This window comes from Heteronotia binoei, chromosome 18, assembly GCF_032191835.1.
Source record: "Heteronotia binoei isolate CCM8104 ecotype False Entrance Well chromosome 18, APGP_CSIRO_Hbin_v1, whole genome shotgun sequence".
Lineage (NCBI taxonomy): Eukaryota > Metazoa > Chordata > Lepidosauria > Squamata > Gekkonidae > Heteronotia > Heteronotia binoei.
The window spans coordinates 21,330,670-21,349,368 of NC_083240.1; the positions used below are offsets into that span (position 1 = coordinate 21,330,670).

The following is an 18,699-nucleotide window of genomic DNA, read 5'->3' on the forward strand; positions in this document are numbered from 1 at the left end:
TCTATATATTTCTACATGTATGTGTGTGTGCGTGCACATGAAAGTCATGGCGACCTCTGGTGACTGACCCTCTACTGGGGGCCTGGAGGTTATTGAGGGAGGCCGCTGAATCAAGCCTGCCCCTGACTCCCAGCTCAGGTATTCCAATGAGACCTCCCATCCAAGCACTTGCCAGAATCAACCCCGCTTAACTTCCGAGATCTGACGAGATCAGGCTTGCCTGGGCTATCCAGGTCAAAGTGAAAGAGGGGATAATGTTGTAAGTCACTTTGGGTCCCTATGGGGGAGAAAAATTGAGTAGGAATGATGAAAATAAATAACTTATTAGTATATTTATACTATATGGTATGTTTATGTAACAACAACCCCCCCACCCCCGTCCTGTAAATTCCTTCACTCTGTTTGAAGTTGCAAAGATATCCTGTACTAGAGATCATGCAGTTCATGATATTATGCAGCCATATGTGCAGGCCCTAACTTATCCAATGACATCTTAAATGGAGTGTCAGCCTAGACCAGGGGTGGCCAAACTTGCTTAACCCAAGAGCCACACAGAATAAACATCAGATTTTTGAGAACTGGAAAACATTAATGTCAGAGGTGGGTGGGTGGGAGGGAAGGAAGGAAGGAAGGAAGGAAGGAAGGAAGGAAGGAAGGAAGGAAGGAAGGAAGGAAGGAAGGAAGGAAGGAAGGAAGGAAGTTTTGTGGAGAGAGAGGTTGAAATAAAGCAACTTTAACTTTAATTGTGTTCTCCAAGCCACTAGCTGGCTTGGCTTGGAGAAGTGATTTAAATAGATGCCTTCTCCAAGCCAGCCGATGGGGTGATGGGGGCTCTAAGAGCCACACAATTTGTGTGAATGAGCCACATGTGGCTCCCTAGCCAATAAAATTAAAGCTCAACTCTCAGCAACTTCATACTCGCCATCTTTTATTCAAATTGGAAGACTGGGTGGAATCATCAAAACTTATAAATCCCGAACAAGCAGATTTCTGTAAGGGCCACAGGACAGTTGATCACTGTCTGACATTGAAGGCCCTGATTCAGAAATACACCAAAAATGACAGAAGATGCCCCTGTGTTGCTCTTGTTGACCTCGCATCAGCCTTTGATTCCATTGATCAGTCAAGACTACGGGGCAAAGCTGACAGAACAAACATTGATAGAAGACTTTTTAGGTTACTGATACAACTACATTCTCACAGTCAGCGTACGACTGGGTTCATTCACAGGGCTCTTATGGAAGGGTGTCAACCAAGGCTGCTTGTAGGCTCTGTTTCTATTTAATTTCTATATCAATGATTTTGTCTAGAACATGGAATCTCAGAACTCCCCCCACCCCCTTCATTGGCAGGTTGGAAAATTTCAGAGGAACGAAGAATGTAGATGATATGGCAATCATGTCTTTTGCCGAAAATGGGCTCAGAAGGAAGTTGGTTAGATTGACTGATTACTGTGACAGAGGGGAATTAAGAATTATGATCAAACAATAAGAAAAGAATCAGTAAGAACAGAATCAAGCACAGATGCACCATTAATGTTCACAAAATAGAACCATGCCCCTTCTTTAGATATCTAAACTTAGAATTTCATGGCAAGCACATTTTAATGCCACTTTACCAACTGTCCACCGTACAGTGGGTATTATCTTAATTATTTTTCTTTTCAAAGGGTGGCTAGCTAGTAACTGCAGCCTTTAAAATATTTCAGGGCAAAGATATCGTGCAACTTTTATATGGGGCTGAAATCTGGGGTTGGAACAAGAAATGTCTTGGTGTCACGTTCTCAGGGTGCAGGCAGGCAGGAGTTCGAAGCCAGTCCAAGGTCAAAGCCCAGGAAGTCAAGCGGGTGCCAAGTCACCAATGCAGAATCACAAGCCGGAATCAGAAGTCAATGTCCAAAAGCCAAAAGGTCAGGGTGCCAAGGAAATCAAGAAGGTCAGGATCAGGAAGGAGAGTGGATGCAAGCCAGAGAATAGACTTGTTGCTTCCACAAGGTTACTAGGTCCTAGGTGGGAGCTATATGGAAGTCTCAATCACCCTGCTCCCTGGGTGGCAGTGACTCTGCTACAACTCAGGGCTGAGAGATCTGAAGCATCGGTGTGCTTCATGTCTTCACTCTGAAAGTTCTTTCCGGAGCCTGCTTCGAACTCATGAGATGGGAGAAGAAGAGCTTGGAGGAGATTGATCGTCAACAGCTGACACTGGTGCCTGGAGAGTGATTGATGGACCAGCTGCTGTTTGTTCAGCTGAGGAACTGGCTGGCAACTCTTCCAGGTCTGTTAACCCTTCCAGCTCCTCCTTGTCAGGGCTCATGACACTTGGCCAGCTCAAACTTATTCAGAATAACTTCTTGAGGAGTATCTTGGGTGTCCCTCAGGGAACTCCCACTGAACACTTAAGATTACAAGTCGGTCTATTAAAAGAATCCACTTGAAGCTATTAAAATGCTGCAAGACATTTAACAGTATTTCCAAACACCATTTGATAAAATATTGGTTTTCTTACTACAGAGAAAGGAATCAGTGGTCCAACTTGCTGTTTCCCGTCTTGTGGTTATACTCCTTGCCTAGAAACTGTAAAGTCTTGGGATTCCAAACAAAATTGGTAATTGGCTTCTTTGAAAAAGATGCTCTTTGAGACATAGAATCATAGAGTTGGAAGGGACCTCTAGGGTCATCTAGTCCAACCCCCTGCACAAGGCAGGAAACTCACAAATACCTCCCCGTAAATTCACAGGATCTTCATTGCTGTCAGATGGCCATCTAGCCTCTGTTTTAAAACCTCCAAGGAAAAAGAGCCCACCACCTTCTGAGGAAGCCTATTCCACAGAGGAACCGCTCTAACGGTCAGGAAGTTCTTCCTAATGTTGAGCCAGAAACTCTTTTGACTTAATTTCAACCCATTGGTTCTGGTCCTACCTTCTGGGGCCACAGAAAACAATTCTACACCCTCCTCTATATGACAGCCCTTCAAGTACTTGAAGATGGTATCATATCAACTCTTAACCGCCTCCTTTCCAGGCTAAACATGCCCAGCTCCTTCAACCTTTCTTCATAGGACTTGGTCTCCAGACCCCTCGCCCTTCTCTGGACCCGTTCCAGCTTCTTTATATCCTTCTCAAAATGTGGTGCCCAAAACTGAACACAATATTCCAGGTGAGGTCTTACCAGAGGAGAGTAAAGCGATACCATCACTTCACAATATGATCCCGCAATCCAAAGACTTTTGCATCTTCAGATTAAGAATAAAATTCTCCTGGTACTTAGCTGATCTTTTTAATATTACATTAAAGAAAATTATTTACTAGTGCATGTTTTCAAATTATGCCATCTGTGTACTCACAGGGCAGATTTTAAAAAAACACCTGTAAAACAACTTCTCTGCCCTTGTAGTCTTAATCAGGCGGAAGATATTGTACATTACGTTTTATATTGCTCCTTTTATCGGTCCATTCAAAACCAACTGTCGAATCAGTTTGTTGTAAATTTATCTGGCTCAGACGAGGAATGTATTAATTCTTTTAACTGGCTAATGCTAGCCCTTTTGCTGCCCTCAAAGCAGCAGCTTTTATCCTTTTATCAATAAAACATAAGGAAGAAATTAGTATCTGCTAATTCTGCAAGAATTTTAGCTAAATCGTAATTTTATGCCATTTTATCGATACTTTATTCTGTTGTATTTATTTTTTACTATTTTAGTTTCAAAGCCCTTAAGTTTTACTCTACTACGTAATAACCCCTTTTAATTGCAGTGGGTGTACAATACATGTCAGCGCACATGCTGAGTTGTTATGGCCTGTGGTTACAGAAGCAACAAAAAAACAAACACTGTTCACATCCCAAAGCCACCATGATATGGCACCAGAGAAGTGGGAATTAGGAGAATATAAGCAAGGTAGGGACCTTTTCGGATCCCTGCCTACCTAGCGGAGCCTCACTTACCATCTGCCAGCAAAAACTGTCCACATTCTTGTCATTTCTTCTCAGAGAGAAGTAGAATAAAGAAAGGCTTGTCTTCTCAGAATCCCATAAGGCTTGCGTGTGCTCTTGCTATGGTCAGAAACTTAAAACACAGGAGGGAGGGAAAAGCATTTCTGGCTGGTCTTCCCATGGAACTGAGCAAAAGAGAGCCTGGGGGTTGTCATTTCTAAGAAGCAAACAGTTCTCTTGAGCAGATCTGAATTTTATGTCATTATATTTCATCCTATGCTCTCTCCATTTCATGGCCCCTTGACCCTTCCCCCCCCACACACACCAGTTTGGTGTAGTGGTTAAGTGCACGGACTCTTATCTGGAAGAACTGGGTTTGATTCCCCACTCCTCCACTAGCAACTGCTGGAATGGCCTTGGGTCAACTGTAGCTTCTCGCAGAGCTGTCCTTGAAAGGGCAACTTCTGGGAGAGCTCTCTCAGCCCCACCTACCTCACAGGGTGTCTGTTGTAGGGGAGGAAAGCAAAGGAGATAGAAAGCCACTCTGAGACTGAGATTCAGAGTGGAGAGCAGAATATAAATCCAATATCAACATCTTCTACATAAAAATGACTGCACAGTGAGGGCGCACTCATTGCATCTGAAGTTTATGCTGGAATAAAATGTTAATCTTTAAGGCTCCCATGGCTTTTTTTGGTAGAAGAAGCCCAGCAGGAACTCATTTGCATATTAGGCCACACGCCCTGACATCACCACTGTTTCACACAGGGCCCAACAAGAAATAATTTGCATATTAGGCTACACCCCTGTCACCAAGCCGGCCAGAACTGCGTTCCTGTGTGTTCCTGCTCAAAAAAAGCCCAGAAGGCTCCCATTCATTATTGCTCTTCCTGAGATTCAGAATAACAGGTATTTAAAATGGAGAGGGCAGAACAGCCTTCTCAAAGGTGCGTCACCAAAATTATTTGTTTCCATTCGCCTTAAGGTTTAAGGGCTTTTTGGCTAGGGCAAAAGGAGTGTTTCACAGAAACTCAGCAGGAAGAAATATGCCACGGCAAAAGAGGCCAGGGTTGAACAGGTGGAAAGAATGCTCTTGGCTTACTTTGCACCTCCATCTGTTTCTGGCCTTGTCTCTTCTCCTAGTGCTGTGAGAAGGGCAAGGGACAAGACAGAAATTCTCGGTTGCAATAGGCAAGGGAAATGATAGCCAAACCAGCAGCCTCCGTCCCAGAGAGCTCAGATTTTGAGGAAAGAAGGGGGTGAAGGCGTTATGTCTCTATTTTTGGCAACTTGGGGGAGGCTCTAACTTAGTAATGCTGCCTGGCCTGCCTGTTTCATTTCATTTCATTTATTTTGTTTATATGGACACCTCCCCTTCAAAACATGCACGATTATCCACACATCTTATGGGACCTTCCATTTTACACATGTAGCTTTGATGCTCTGTAGTCCAAGGTCCCTCAGGCACAAGGCACACAATGACATTGACTTACCCGGCTCCAAGCCTATTTGTTCTTATTTTGCAGAAGCCGAGGGACAGAGGCTATGTGACAAGCTTTGGCTGAGCTGGAATTTTGAACTCACAGGTCCCAAGTAAATATGCTGTCTGCCAGAGCACACTGGTTCATGCCCACTCGATCCCAGCTCTAATAGGAACAATTCTCGCACCTGACCGCTTACCTGCCAAGTTTTGCATTGATCCGCAAGAGCTCTGCTCTCCTCCAAAAGCCTCCTGTGCACCACCACACTTTTAGCATTGTTTTATTAAGATCCGAGACCGCTCAGATACAGACAAGCAAATGAGATATGCTTCCTTTATTCAGAGCTGTTCCCCCCCCTGCTCAAGTACCACAGCTGTCAAGAAATTTAGAAATGTCTTGTACAAACATTAATACAAACTATGTATTTAGAGATTAATATTTCTTGCTCCACTGACAGTAGAAGATATGCAGAGAAAAGAATTCCTCTGAATCCAGACAACAAACTAAATGCCAAAGAGATTTTACTCCTGCCAATGAAATAAGGAAGGCTTGGACCACTGTTGTGTCTTACCTCCATGGTTCAAAGAATTGTTTCAGCATCCCACTAATACTTCATGGGAAAGTATGCTATCCAGCAAAGCATTAAGAAAGGATAAGAAGCATCATACAGTTATAGTTAGCCTTTCTAGGCGTCAAAAAAAATGCCAGATTGACCTCTGCAGGGCTTTTGTTGTAGAAAAAGCCCAGCAGGAACTTATTTGCATATTAGGCCACACCCCTGATGTCACCATTGTTTCACACAGGGCCTTTTTTATAGAAAAGGCCCAGCAGGAACTCATTTGCACATTAGGCCACACCCCCTGACACCAAGCTAGGTGGAACTGTGTTCCTGTGCGTTCCTGCTCAAAAAAAGCCCTGGACCTCTGCTAAACCCATTTCAGCTTGACTCATCCAGGTGAACTATGCCTGCATTTCTACAGAACACATATCTATGTCACGTGTAGGGTCAGGATGACCCTTTGTGAGAACTGAACTTGCTGCTGGACATCGTTTTACCAGTTCAGAAGCAAAAAAAAAAAATCCCTCGCTACCTTCTTGCTTAGAAAAATGGACTGTTTGCTAGATGGAAACAGTCAGCCTGAAGCAATGCCAAAAGAGACTGCTCTGACTTCCCCTTGCTCGTTCTTTCTCCTGCTTGTGGCACAGATGGACTAATTGGAGGAGGGGCCCTTTAAGAATCAGTGGGATGCGCTGGGGAACAGCTCACCCAACGGTCAGGGTCTGGCTGGGATGGCATCGGCTGGGGAAAGGCTGGTTGCTACAAGCTGATGCCACTTGATGTCTCGAAGTTGGAGGAGCCAACAGGTACGAGGAAGGTGAGGAGTCTGGGTGGACCCGGCCCTAAGCAGGAGAGGACAAGGTCAGATGCAGAGAGGAGTTGGGCAGCACAGGGCATGAGGAGCGCATGGGAGAACAAGGCGTGAAGGTGTGACGACTGGCACATGCAAGGCAGGGCTGCACAGACATCCAGGGAAAGGAAGCGGCACAACAACCCTGCCGACTTTGGCTGGAAAGTGCCTGAACAAAAGAGCCCGTGAACTGCAACCAGCTCTGTCTGAGTTCTTGCCAGAAGGTGGCATGGACGGTCGACCTCGACCCAGTCTGCCGAAGCCTCCCACCACGGGGTGACAGGAAGATGAAGAACACAACCCCAAGGTGACGCTGCCATCTAAATTCTGTTTCATTTTTAACAAAACGTTTTAAAAGGATGCACTGCTCCCACCCTTTTTTATTTTAGGAGAATCATTTGTTCCAAGGATTCTCCCCCTTTTCAGCCCGGCAGAAGACTGGCCAGTTCTTGTAACTGGGCAGCTACCAATGCATGGTTGCTGTGAGTTGAGAATTGTCACATCTCCCTACAAGGGACACCTGTCACAGTACCTCCCTGAGAATTTGGGCAGTCAGGTTCAAATAAATGACTCAGCAATTTTCTTAGCAAGGACTGAACTAATCAGCTATCACTATAGTAATTGTCTGCATCACCATTTCTTTCCAGTGAGCTTTGACACTACAAGACCATGGCAAAAATACTGGAGGAAAGTGCCAAAAACATGTTTCAGAGCAAGCGGTGATACATCCTGAATTAAAACGCAACTCCTACTCATACTCCCAGGTGAGCAAATGAAGAAAGGGGCCCAAAATGTGAGCTGGAACACAAATGGAGGGGACAGGCAAGGCAGCGAAGCAGGAAAGACTGAGAGAAGAAAGTAGGGAGAGGGCAGGGGTGGCCAAACTGCGGCTTGGGAGCCACACATGGCTCTTTCACACGTATTGTGTGGCTCTTGAAGCTCCCACCTGTTGGCTGGCTGGGAGAAGGAATTTGTCTCTTTAAACCACTTATCCAAACCAAGCCAGCAGGCAGCTTGGAGAATGCATTTAAAGTTAAAGTTGCTTTCTTTTCATCTCTCTCTCCTCCATTTGCCTGTATGCCTTCCTTCCTTCCTGTCTTGTGACTCTCAAACACGTCTTGCTACTCTCAAATAGCCGATGTTTATTCTATGTGGCTATTATATTAGCAAATTTGGCCACTCCTGGGATAGGTTATTAGGATATAGGGAAAGAGTAAAAATAAAAGCAAGCAGTAACTAGAAAATGGAAAGAAACTTCTCTTTGCAGCAATAATGGTTAATGTCCAGCTAGCAAAGGACACCCGATCGCTTAGTGTTATCAAAAGCCACTTTGGTATTGGGTTGCTTCCTGCACTGTTATTGCCCTAGTCTGTGTTCACTGGGTTGTACCCTCAGCCCAGAGATGGATTACCTGTCCGCCTTTCCTGGTATGTATAATTAACAGCCCACATGTGTCGTAGCAGGCATGATTTGGTTTTGTGCACATGCTCTACGTCATGGAGAAATTCCACTCAGCAATATCACTCTCTGCAAATTGAACTGGCTGCAAACACTCTTGCCTCAGCAACACAGCAGCGTATGGCACACGAAACCTAGCAATATATGCCCATCTCTTTCAACCCGTGTGTGTGTGTGAGAGAGAGAGAAGTGCTGCCAAGTCACTTCTGAATGCATTAATGACCTCCAAAATGTCCTCTCATTACCAGTCTTGCTCAGGTCTTGCAAACCGAGCGGCCATGGCTTTCATGACTGAGTCAATCCATCTTGCACTTTCAACTCATGAACCCCATATAGTGTGCCGGAGTCCAGGAAAAGAAGAAGACTGCACATTTATACCCCGCCCTTCTCTCTGAATCAGAGTCTAGAGCACGTTACAATCTCCTATATCTTCTCCCCCCACAACAGATACCCTGTGAGGTGGGTGGGGCTGAGAGGGCTCTCATAGCAGCTGCCCTTTCAAGGACAACTCCTGCGAGAGCTATGGCTGACCCAAGGCCATTCCAGCAGCTGCAAGTGGAGGAGTGGGGAATCAAACCCGGTTCTCCCAGATTAAGAGTCTGCACACTTAACCACTACACCAAACTGAAAGACTTTTGCATGGCCCTGCATGGTGCCAAGAAGCAAGCCAAACAAGTTATAGTGGTGACAACTCCAAAGGCCAGAGTGTGTGAATGTGTAGGGTGGGGGTGCGGGGGAGAAAGGTCAAGCAATCTAGAGTACCATAATCACATCACGGAACCTGACAAATGGTCTTCATCCCAGAATCCAACGGCTGCTGTAAAAGGCCAGACATTGGCGAGTAGGTATTACACATTAACCAGAGAGCTCAAGCCTAGAGAGAAAACCAGAAAGCTATAGAACTCAGCCCCTGATACCTTCTTGTCTCCCTAACTTCTAGACACTTGCTTCTAGTATGCATCAGATTGTGCAGAAAAGTCCTGATATAAAAAAATGGGGGGGGAGTGGACAGTCTGTTCAAAAACATTCCAAACACTGGTCATGGAATAGCTTTTATTAGGATAGCCTACATGAACAGATTGTCCCCCCTCCCTGCTATAGATGTAATAGTTTTTATTAGGATAACTGGGGGACTACAACAAGACCATGACCAGAGACAGACCACAGCACTAGATGAGACAGGTTGTAGTTAATTCCCTGATTCTCCCACATCCCTGCCCCCAAAGGTTCTTATCAGAGAAAGTAGCTGCAAATGGTTTCAGATGAGAGGAAGAGCTGTTGCCTTTCAAGCCATTTGTCTGCTCAACATCTTCCCAAACCACCCCATTAACCTTACTCCAATTCTGTAGACAGCAGGGAAATAATTCATAGATCCAATTGCCATTTGCACCTATGTTTCTATTGCCTCTGGAGCATTCAATGTCATCGTGGATTTTACCAACAGCTGTTCTTTCACTGCTAGTGAAATGAACGGGGTACCAGAGACGGCCAAACAGTGCCCTGTAGCAGCAAGGGATTGCTTCCAAACACAAAGCAAAGTGGTCAGGAATACCATAATGTGACTTTTCAGCACCAGTCTTTAAAGAACCACTTCCAAAGGCTCTCAGAGTTGCTGCTGGAAGCGCAAGGAGGTATGCATAAGTTAAACTAATAAAACATTTATTTTACACTTAAGCTGCAAATGCATAGTCCCTGTGACAGCACAAAGCCAGTGAGTCAGCACAGAAGAGCCGCTGTCACAGAGACTGAGCAGCGGGTGTCTCTCTTAAGGGCCTTTCGTGTAAACCCCACCACAGGGAATAAGCAGATTAGAATGCCTAGAGGCCGCAGCAGTCTGCTTAGAAAGCCTAATTATTCCCTCTGCCGTATGGCTAACCACACACAAGGGAAGAAAGAAACAGGGGCCATTTAGCAATTTCCAACTGTCTGTTCCATTGATCAGAGAAGCCATAGCAGTCTTATTGATGAGCTAGGTAAGGTTTTTCCCCGCCCCCCACTATTGACTACAATTTGCGGCAACCAGAGAGGAAATGTGACCTTTCCCAAACCATACCTTGGTAACCACAGAACGGAAGAGCAACGGAAGCTCGCTCGAACACTGAAAAATCAGCAGTTCTGTGGTTTTCCATTCTAAGCACACCCCAGCAGGGAAGCAAAGATGAGAGAAGCTACAGAAATATGCAACTCCATCAGAACACCTGTGCAAAAATTCAACTCCAGTCTGCCCATTCCTCATCTTTCAAACACAAAACGTTTCTAGCACTCATCACATGCAAACGCAGAGAGGCACCCTTACCTCAAATCACCCCTTGACTGGTGCATGAAAACAGGCTGGACCATTTTTGGTGTGTGTGTGTGTGTGTGTGTGTGTTTTTAAAAGCTGAAGCCCTTCTGATGTGCGTTGCATTTTCTTTTATCTGACTTTTCCTGCAAAGCACAAGATACCCAGATGTCGTTCTTGATGGATGATCTACAGCAGTCTGTTGCAGCAAGACACAGAGTTTTGCGATGCCTTAGACAAACAAATTTATTGAAGAAGAAGCTTTCACGGGTAAGAGGCTCCACCTCATCCAGTGCTCAAAGACTCACTTCATGCATCCAAAGGAGGAGGCTGCAGCCCGTAAAAGCTTCTGCTTCAATAAAGCTGTTCGTATTTAAGGTGGCAGAAAACTCCTTTTTGTTACTGATGAGATTTTCTGCAATCAGTTTTGAAATGGCCCAAGCAAGTCAGATCTCAGAAACAAGCAGGGTCAGTCCTGGTTCGTAGTTAAAATAGGAGAGCTACATATAGACAGGCCAAGGCAAAGTCCTGAAAATCCTAGGGGGTCACCATAAGTTGGCTGTAGTTTGATGACACTTTCCACCACCAAATTTGGAAATATAAAGATTGCCCCACAGGGGACACAGGGGTGAATGAAAGCATTCAGTGGCAGGTGACAAGAAGGCGGAAGAAATTTACGTTTGGGGACACCCATCCTGGCAGTATTAGGGGCATTCACATATGAATGGCAACATTATGTTATCAGACATACATCCACTGGGGAAAAAGAATTCTATCTACTTAAATGCACCGTTTGCACAAAAAGACACACCTCAGGCACACACCCTCCTCATCCCAAATCCAGCTCTCCTGCCTTCATTTCACATACAGAAGAACACTTTCCTCCAGCACTCTCAAAGTCCAGAGGCCTCCACGCCCATCTGATTGCACGGGTCCCGTCAACAGCACTGCAAACGTCACCACGGGGCAGCCATGAGCGTACCAACCTGGAGCTCCCGGTTCAAACCCTCCCTCCCCACTTCAAAAAGTCATACACGCAAGGCTCTCTGCTTCAGCCTCGCCTACCTCACAGGGCTGTTGCGAAGGCCACACACTCTGGGCTCAGCCACACCCACTCCCTCTCAAAGCTCATCCCCAGGAGGTCCTCTGCTTCAACAGAGTCCACCTTACAAGGTTGTCGTGAGGACCAACTAGGGAATGGGAAACGGCACACACTTCCCCCCCTCTTGCAGAAAGGACGGGACATCAAGGCCTGTCCCCACGTTGCCAGCGGCGGACCTAAGAAGAGGGAGGCCGCTCCTCGCGCCCGCAAATGAATGAAGCGACGGGGCGAGAACGCCTCTCAGCTCCTCCCCGAGCCCTCTGCCCACGCTCAGAGACACTCTTGGGGAAGCGGTCTACTCAAAATGGCGCTTCACACTCCCCTCCAAGGCACAACGCCCCATCCGGCGCCTCGGCCGGCTGTACCTGCTGATCTGGATAGCGCCCGGGCCGGGGGGCGCCATGGTGGCGGCGATTTCCCCGCTGTTGAGATCCCGGGCGAGCTGCATGAGGAGCGGCGAAGGAGAGAAGGACCGAGAGAGAAGCGCAAAAAGCCGGCAGAACCGGAGGCGGGCGGAGGGGAGAGGGGCGGAGCCTCCTCAGCACGGCCCGCCCATCTCTCCTGGGATTGGTGTTCCGCCGCGGTTCTCAGCCGGCTCGCTAAGTCTCCCGCCTCGACGCGCTCGAACTCGCTCCCTATTGGTCGGCCGCATCCCCCCAGCCGCGCCCAACCGCGAACACCAGCCCATGCGCGCGGGCACACGTGATCCCACCAAGCCGGTAGCTTTTTAGCAACAGCGGCTGTTGAGAACTTCAGGCTCTCAAGCGTACGTTTGAGGGGCAAGCCGAAGCGGGGAAGCGGCTAGGTCGTGTGTAAGGTACCCTAGAGGCAGGCCCGTAGCTACAGTGGGGTGGCCCCCTAGCCCCTCCAAACAAAAAATGCTGCTGCGGGCCCCACCAAACATGAAATTCTGGCTACAGCCCTGCCTGGAGGAGGGGGGGATTTAAAAAGGATTTTTCTTCCTCCCAGCCGCATCTCGCAATCAAAGTGACAGAGATCCTGATCAAAGTGACAGTGTCCTGTGATGCTTAGGGGACTTATAGAGCTTTTTTGTGTAAAGAATTGGTGACATCGAATGAAAACCGGAAATTGTGGTTTCTTGGTCTTTCGTCTCAGTGTCTGGGATGAAAGGCCACGTCACAAAGGTTGGTAGGGATGACGTTGTAAAGAGGGCGGTGTTATTGCTGCACTTATTAGTAGAAGTCTGATGTAGCAAAATAAAACGGAAGTTCACCTTAAAGACTATAACAGTTTATTCAATACGAGCGTTCTGGGGCGGGCTCACTTGCATGCCTGGAAATCGAGCTGACAGTCCTTCTTATGAGCCAGGTTACGCAAGGAGGAGTTAAAGCAAAGGGTTAATTGCTTTATGAGCCTTTCAAGTGTAAATTTATTAGGTGGGAGTAAAGGAAGCAGAGAGATGTGAATCCCGTCATAAAACTGAGAAAGATCTGTGATTTGGACAAATAAGCAATGCCGGGGCTTTTTTTGTTTTGCAAGAACGCACCGGAACGCAGTTCCGGTCGGCTTGATGTCAGGGAGTGTGGCCCTATATGCAAATAGGCTTTTGCTGGGCTTCTTATAAACCTCCCTGTGTGAATCAATGATGTCAGGGGTGTGGCCTAATATGGAAATGATTCTTGCTGGGCTTTTTCTCCAAAAACCCTGAGCAAGGCCATACCTTTAAGTGTAAAGTTATTGATGCTGATATAAGGTTATGGCCCGGGAAGAGCAGCCAATCAAAAATTTTTATAAAATGGGTTCTGTAGCCTTGTTAGAGATTGGCGTAAGGAAATCAAAGCCAGGATGACATGGCATGCAGTCTTTGATGAGTTCTAATTCAGCACTTTCACCTTGTAATATTCCCTTTGAAGTTTTCTTTCAAGAACACATCGTGCTCCTCACCCGTCGTTTATCATTGCTAGATCTATTCCAGACATACAGAGAGGCCACGCTTCGATGTTTTCTGATGGGATTCACATATCTCTCCCTATAAACAAGCACCCCACCTACCGGCGTCTGAGGAACAGTTATGCAGCCCACAAAATGCACAAGATATTTTGGTTAGTCTTGGAACACTGCCTCAGGATTTGTAGTTTAACAGTGCGATCTAAGAAAGAACATTTTCCTGGGAGAAAGCTGTGCAATGAATAGACATCCCTGCTCCGTAGGATTTGGGTGGATCTGTTTAGGATTCTCTCTAACGGCAATTTCACACGTGCTAAATAATGCAGCTCCAATCCCCTTCAGCAACCGTTTGCAAGTGGATTTTGCCCGTTCACTCAATAAAATACAGTGGCAAAGTGGATTGAAAGAGCGTTATTTCGTGTGCCGCTGCCGGCGGATTGCTGTACCGCATCCGCCCTCTAGGTGGTGCTAGCATTCAGCAAAAATATTGTCGCTTAGCCGACCCTTTTGCTTTCCTTCCTCTTCCCCAAAGCAGGCGGGAAAGATCTTGAGTGCCGTTCGTCGGTCATTCCCCTCCCGTGCTGAATGGAAGACGCAGCGCAGTTCATTATATTCAAATTGGGGCAATGAGAATTTGGGGACAAATGTCTCAATGCTAGACCACGCGGGAGGGGGGGGGGGTGCTTCATATATTATTAGGGCTTCCATAGTTTGAAAAACAAAAGAAGTAGTATTTCCTGACTGACTATTTCAAATGGCTGATCACTATGACAAATCTCATTTTAAATACCCCCTGATGTTTAAGCTGAACTGTGCCTCCGCTGGGGGACTACAGGGCAAAATAGGCTCAGCCTCCCAACCTAAAAAAGAAGACATTTTCATCAGTATTTTAAAAAAGAACCAAAAGAGGTTGAACCACAGCCCGGCCCTGCCACTAGGCAAACTAGGTGATTGCCTAGGGCGCCAGCCTTCTGGGGATAACAAATTAGGTGCCCTCTATGTGACTCGGTGAGGTCGCACCACTGCCCAGTCTGGCCACCTCTCTGAGTTCCCTCCACGCAGGCCTCTTGGAGTCTTCGAGAGGTGCGAGTGGTGGGGCATTATCCCTACTTTTGCACCCCTGGGATTCAAAAGCAGGGAAAGAATATCTCTCCCCCCCTGCACCTATCAGAGACTCCATTTTATCCTATAGGTCCATTCTATCCTATGGGCCCATAGGATAGAACGGAGGAATGAGGCTGCTGCTGCGGCACGCTGCTACAGAAAGGGCTTTAAACTTTAAACCCCTTTTCCGGGGTCATGCCACAGCAGTGGCCTGATCTCTCCACTCTATCCTATGGGCCCCTAGGATAGAATGGAGAGATCTGTCCACAGCAACCCCGGGGGGGGGGGGGGCAGAAGTAGTTAGCCTTCTCTAGGGTGCCAAAGGGTCCAGGGCCAGGCCTTGGGTTAAACACAAAAAAAGAGGACATGTCCTAAAAAGAGGATATCTGATAGCCCTATACATTATGGGACATGCTTCCAGTTTGCTAGTTCTCTGCAGGCCTCTCTGGGCCAGACTGCAGAGTAGATGCTCCATAACTGCATTTCTCCCCAAATGCTCAAGATCCAACAAAGCAAACATGGGTGCCAACAGCGAGGCTTGGGGAATCCTATCCACCTCAGAGACTTCCTCTGCAGTGGCTTCTGCTAACCACTCTGAGAATTGCTTCCACACCAAATATTTTTTCCAAGAGGAGCGGGATTTTTCTTAATCAGTTCCATGCAAGATTGCCAGCCTCCAGGTAAATAAGGAGAGAGGTCACGTCACTCATAGACTGTATAAAATATACAACCACACGGTTATAGTGACCAAATAATGAAATAGTATTATCAAAATGTAACAATAAACAAAAATTAAGATGTGCAGGGGGTCGACTTGAAATTCCTGCTTCGTTCACACTTCATGCAAGGGGTGCTCCATGCAAGTTAATTTCAACAGTCCAGTTCAGACCAAAATCAATATAGGTATTCACACAATGTGACTGCAAATTAATGAATTTTTCATAAGGACACAAAGTGTTTCCAAAACAACTTCAAAGACAGGCACTACACTCAATAAGGCTCATTGAACTGGACTGTTGAAATTAATTTGCATGGAGCACCCCTTGCATGAAGTGTGAACGAAGCAGGAATTTCAAGTCGACCCCCTGCACATCGGGACTCTTAATTTTTGTTTATTGTTACATTTTGATAATACTATTTCGTTATTTGGTCACTATAACCGTGTGGTTGTATATTTTATACAGCCTCCAGGAAAAGCCTGGAGTTCACAACTGATCTCTAGCATATAGAGATCATTTCCCCGTGGAAGAAATAGCAGTTTAGGATTGTGGAGTTGATGAAATCCCTGCCTAGTTCTCTCCTCAAGCAATGCTCTCAGATTTCCAGTTGGCAACCCACTTCCTGATTTCTAAAAAGTCTCCATCCTGTCAGGGCAATGCATACTTCTCCCCAATTGCAACAGCCAATGGATCTGCAGCCTTTTTGAATAAAAATAATGACTCAAATTGCTGTGCTTTTAAAAAGTCACCAATGGAAAGGGATGGTGGCTTCTGTTGGATTCTCCAGTTTTGATACAGCCAGGAATCACTATGTAGCAGAGTACACTAGGCTGCCGCGCAGCAAAGTTTAGGTTCTGAGAGTGCTAGCAAGCTTACAAAGTTACACAGAGTCCATAATAAGATTTATAAAACCAAGAGTCCTTTATTCTATGGAGCTCCATTCTAGACAAGATAGATGAGAGATAGAATGGCATGCATCCATTGCTCCCTCTTTTATAGAGAAGAGAGAGTGTGTGAGAGAGAACAAAGTAGGAGTCAAGTGCACCTTTAAGACCAACAAAGTTTTATTCAGAATGTAAGCTTTCGTGTGCTAGAAGCACACTTCACCAGACAATAGGATGGAATGGCAAACAGTATATTTAGGACTGTTTGCCATTCCATCCTATTGTCTGATGAAGTGCGCTTCTAGCACACGAAAGCTTACATTCTGAATCCTATATCTGATGAAGTGCGCTTCTAGCACACAAAAGCTTACATTCTGAATAAAACTTTGTTGGTCTTAAAGGTGCAGTTTGACCTTTGTTCTATTGACCTTTGTTCTATTGCTTCAGACCAACACAGCTGCCCACTTGGATCTATCTGTGTGTGAGAGAGGTACAACACCAGAAGAAACATAAACATATCCCTAAGAATAGCATTCTACTTCAAAAAGATAGTGTCAGATAACAGGAAGAAAAGGATGTTCTGTGTCCTGACCCCTCTATCTGACTAAATCTATGGTAACCTCCTGAAGTCTGAGGCTTGTGACAGTGCACAGACTTTCATTTTTCCTGGTGGTGAAGGATATTTGTTTTCTTGGTGCTGAGGGGGGGACACAGTGGGAGGGTTTCTAGAGTCAAGGCCCCAGTGATGGACCTCCTGATGACACCTGGGTTTTTTTGGCCACTGTCTGACACAGAGCGTTGGACTGGATGGGCCATTGGATTGATCCAACATGGCTCCTCTTATGTTCTTACGAGTGGTAGCCTGGTGCACTCTGCTTGATAGATAGCGATTTCTGGCTGTATCGAAACCAGAGAATCCAACAGCTTCCCTCTCAGTCTCTGCATCCTTTGCTTGTAGCACCACACACGGGTTGCCTGTGGCCAAGTCTTTGTGTGGCATTTTAAAGGGTTGATGTTCAGCTGAATCTCTGCTGGGGTGTAGCTCAACTGTGAAGCTACGCTGGGTCAATAGGTAGCGGTGAAGCTCTGTGGTATAGCGATCAGGGTGTCCGATTAGAGCCTTGGAGACCTGGATTCACATCCCTGCTCTGCCACAAAGCCTTCTCAGACTAACCGACTTTGCAGGGTTGTTATGAGGATACCACCCGTGGGTACTGCCCTGACTTCTTTGGAGGAAGGCCTGCCTTGGAACCAATTGCAGGAGGGATTGAGGGAGCGCAAAAACGTTTGAGAACTCTGCAGCGGCAGTAGCGTAGGATTGGCGGTCTGGGAGAAAGGAGGGGACGCCAAAGCTGCTGTGCGGGTGTCCTGCATAGGTGATGGGCATGGCTGGCTTTAAAAGGAGGTTGGACAGATTCATGAAGGAGAGGTCTATCAGTGGCTACTAGCCGTGGTGACTAAAGGGAACCTCCATGTTCAGAGGCAATCAAACCTCTGAATCCCAGCAGCAGGAGGCAACAGCAGGGGATGACCTCAGACTCTATGCCCTGGTTGTTTGGCTCTCCAGGGCAACTGGCTGGCCACAGTGTGAGACCACTGGCCTAGACAGACCACTGGTTTGAACCAGCAGGGCTATTCTTATGTTCTCATGCACCACCAAGGCTTTTTTTGTAGCAGGAACTCCTTTGCATATTAGGCCACACACCCCTGATGTAGCCAATCCTCCAAGTAGGCCCTGTAATAAGAGCCCTATAAGCTTTTGGAGGATTGGCTACATAAGAAGGGCATGGTCTAATATGCAAAGGAGCTCCTACAACACCATCTTTTATGGTCTGATCCAGATACTGGAAGGGTGTGGGTGTGTCAAACAGTAGAGTCTGACCTGCAGGCATTGCAGGTTCGAATCCCACAATGTTTATCCAAAATTGGCATACTGGTTGTTTTGGGGGGGGGGGGGGAGGATGTAGTTTTTGAGGGCTCCTGTACCGGAAGCCATACTGTTAATTTACCTTTAAGCAGGCTGAGTACCACTAATAATGCCAGAAATAAGACCTGGTCGCCAAAACACTCCCAGTGGTGGGATTCTGACCCATATTACCCCACCGGGCTGCCCTTCTCCAGGCAGTTAGGCCAACAGAAGGGACGAGGGGGCGGCACGTGCCATTTAAGCCTCTCTTCTAGATTCATATCATCTGTACCAGGAACCTGCTGTCAAGGGGGAAGGAGGGGGACGTGTGGCACGAGTCTCTATTGTCCCCACACACAAAGATCAACCCGATAACGATCCTCCGGAGACAGATAACCAGCTGTCCCTCAACGAGCAGGCTGAAGCAAGAGCTAATGCTTGGCTTTCGGCAAGCTCCGATTTTTGAAAAATTGCTCCACCCCACCCGGTGTTTGATATATGCCTCTCCGATGAGAGAG

The 18,699-nt window shown here is 46.6% G+C and overlaps 1 protein-coding gene across 2 annotated transcripts in view; it reads right to left on the reverse strand.

Moving 5' to 3' along the window:
• Positions 1-12,215, reverse strand: part of ACOT7 (acyl-CoA thioesterase 7) — an 84,845-nt gene extending 72,630 nt beyond the window's left edge. The window contains exon 1 of one of the 2 annotated variants that reach the window (XM_060259042.1): positions 12,026-12,215. In XM_060259042.1, the coding sequence (XP_060115025.1) occupies positions 12,026-12,108 (83 nt within the window). In that variant the 5' untranslated portion in view covers positions 12,109-12,215. The remainder of the gene's footprint in view (positions 1-12,025) is intronic. The other variant, XM_060259041.1, reaches the window with a different exon arrangement.
• Between the last annotated feature and the right edge of the window lie 6,484 nt (positions 12,216-18,699).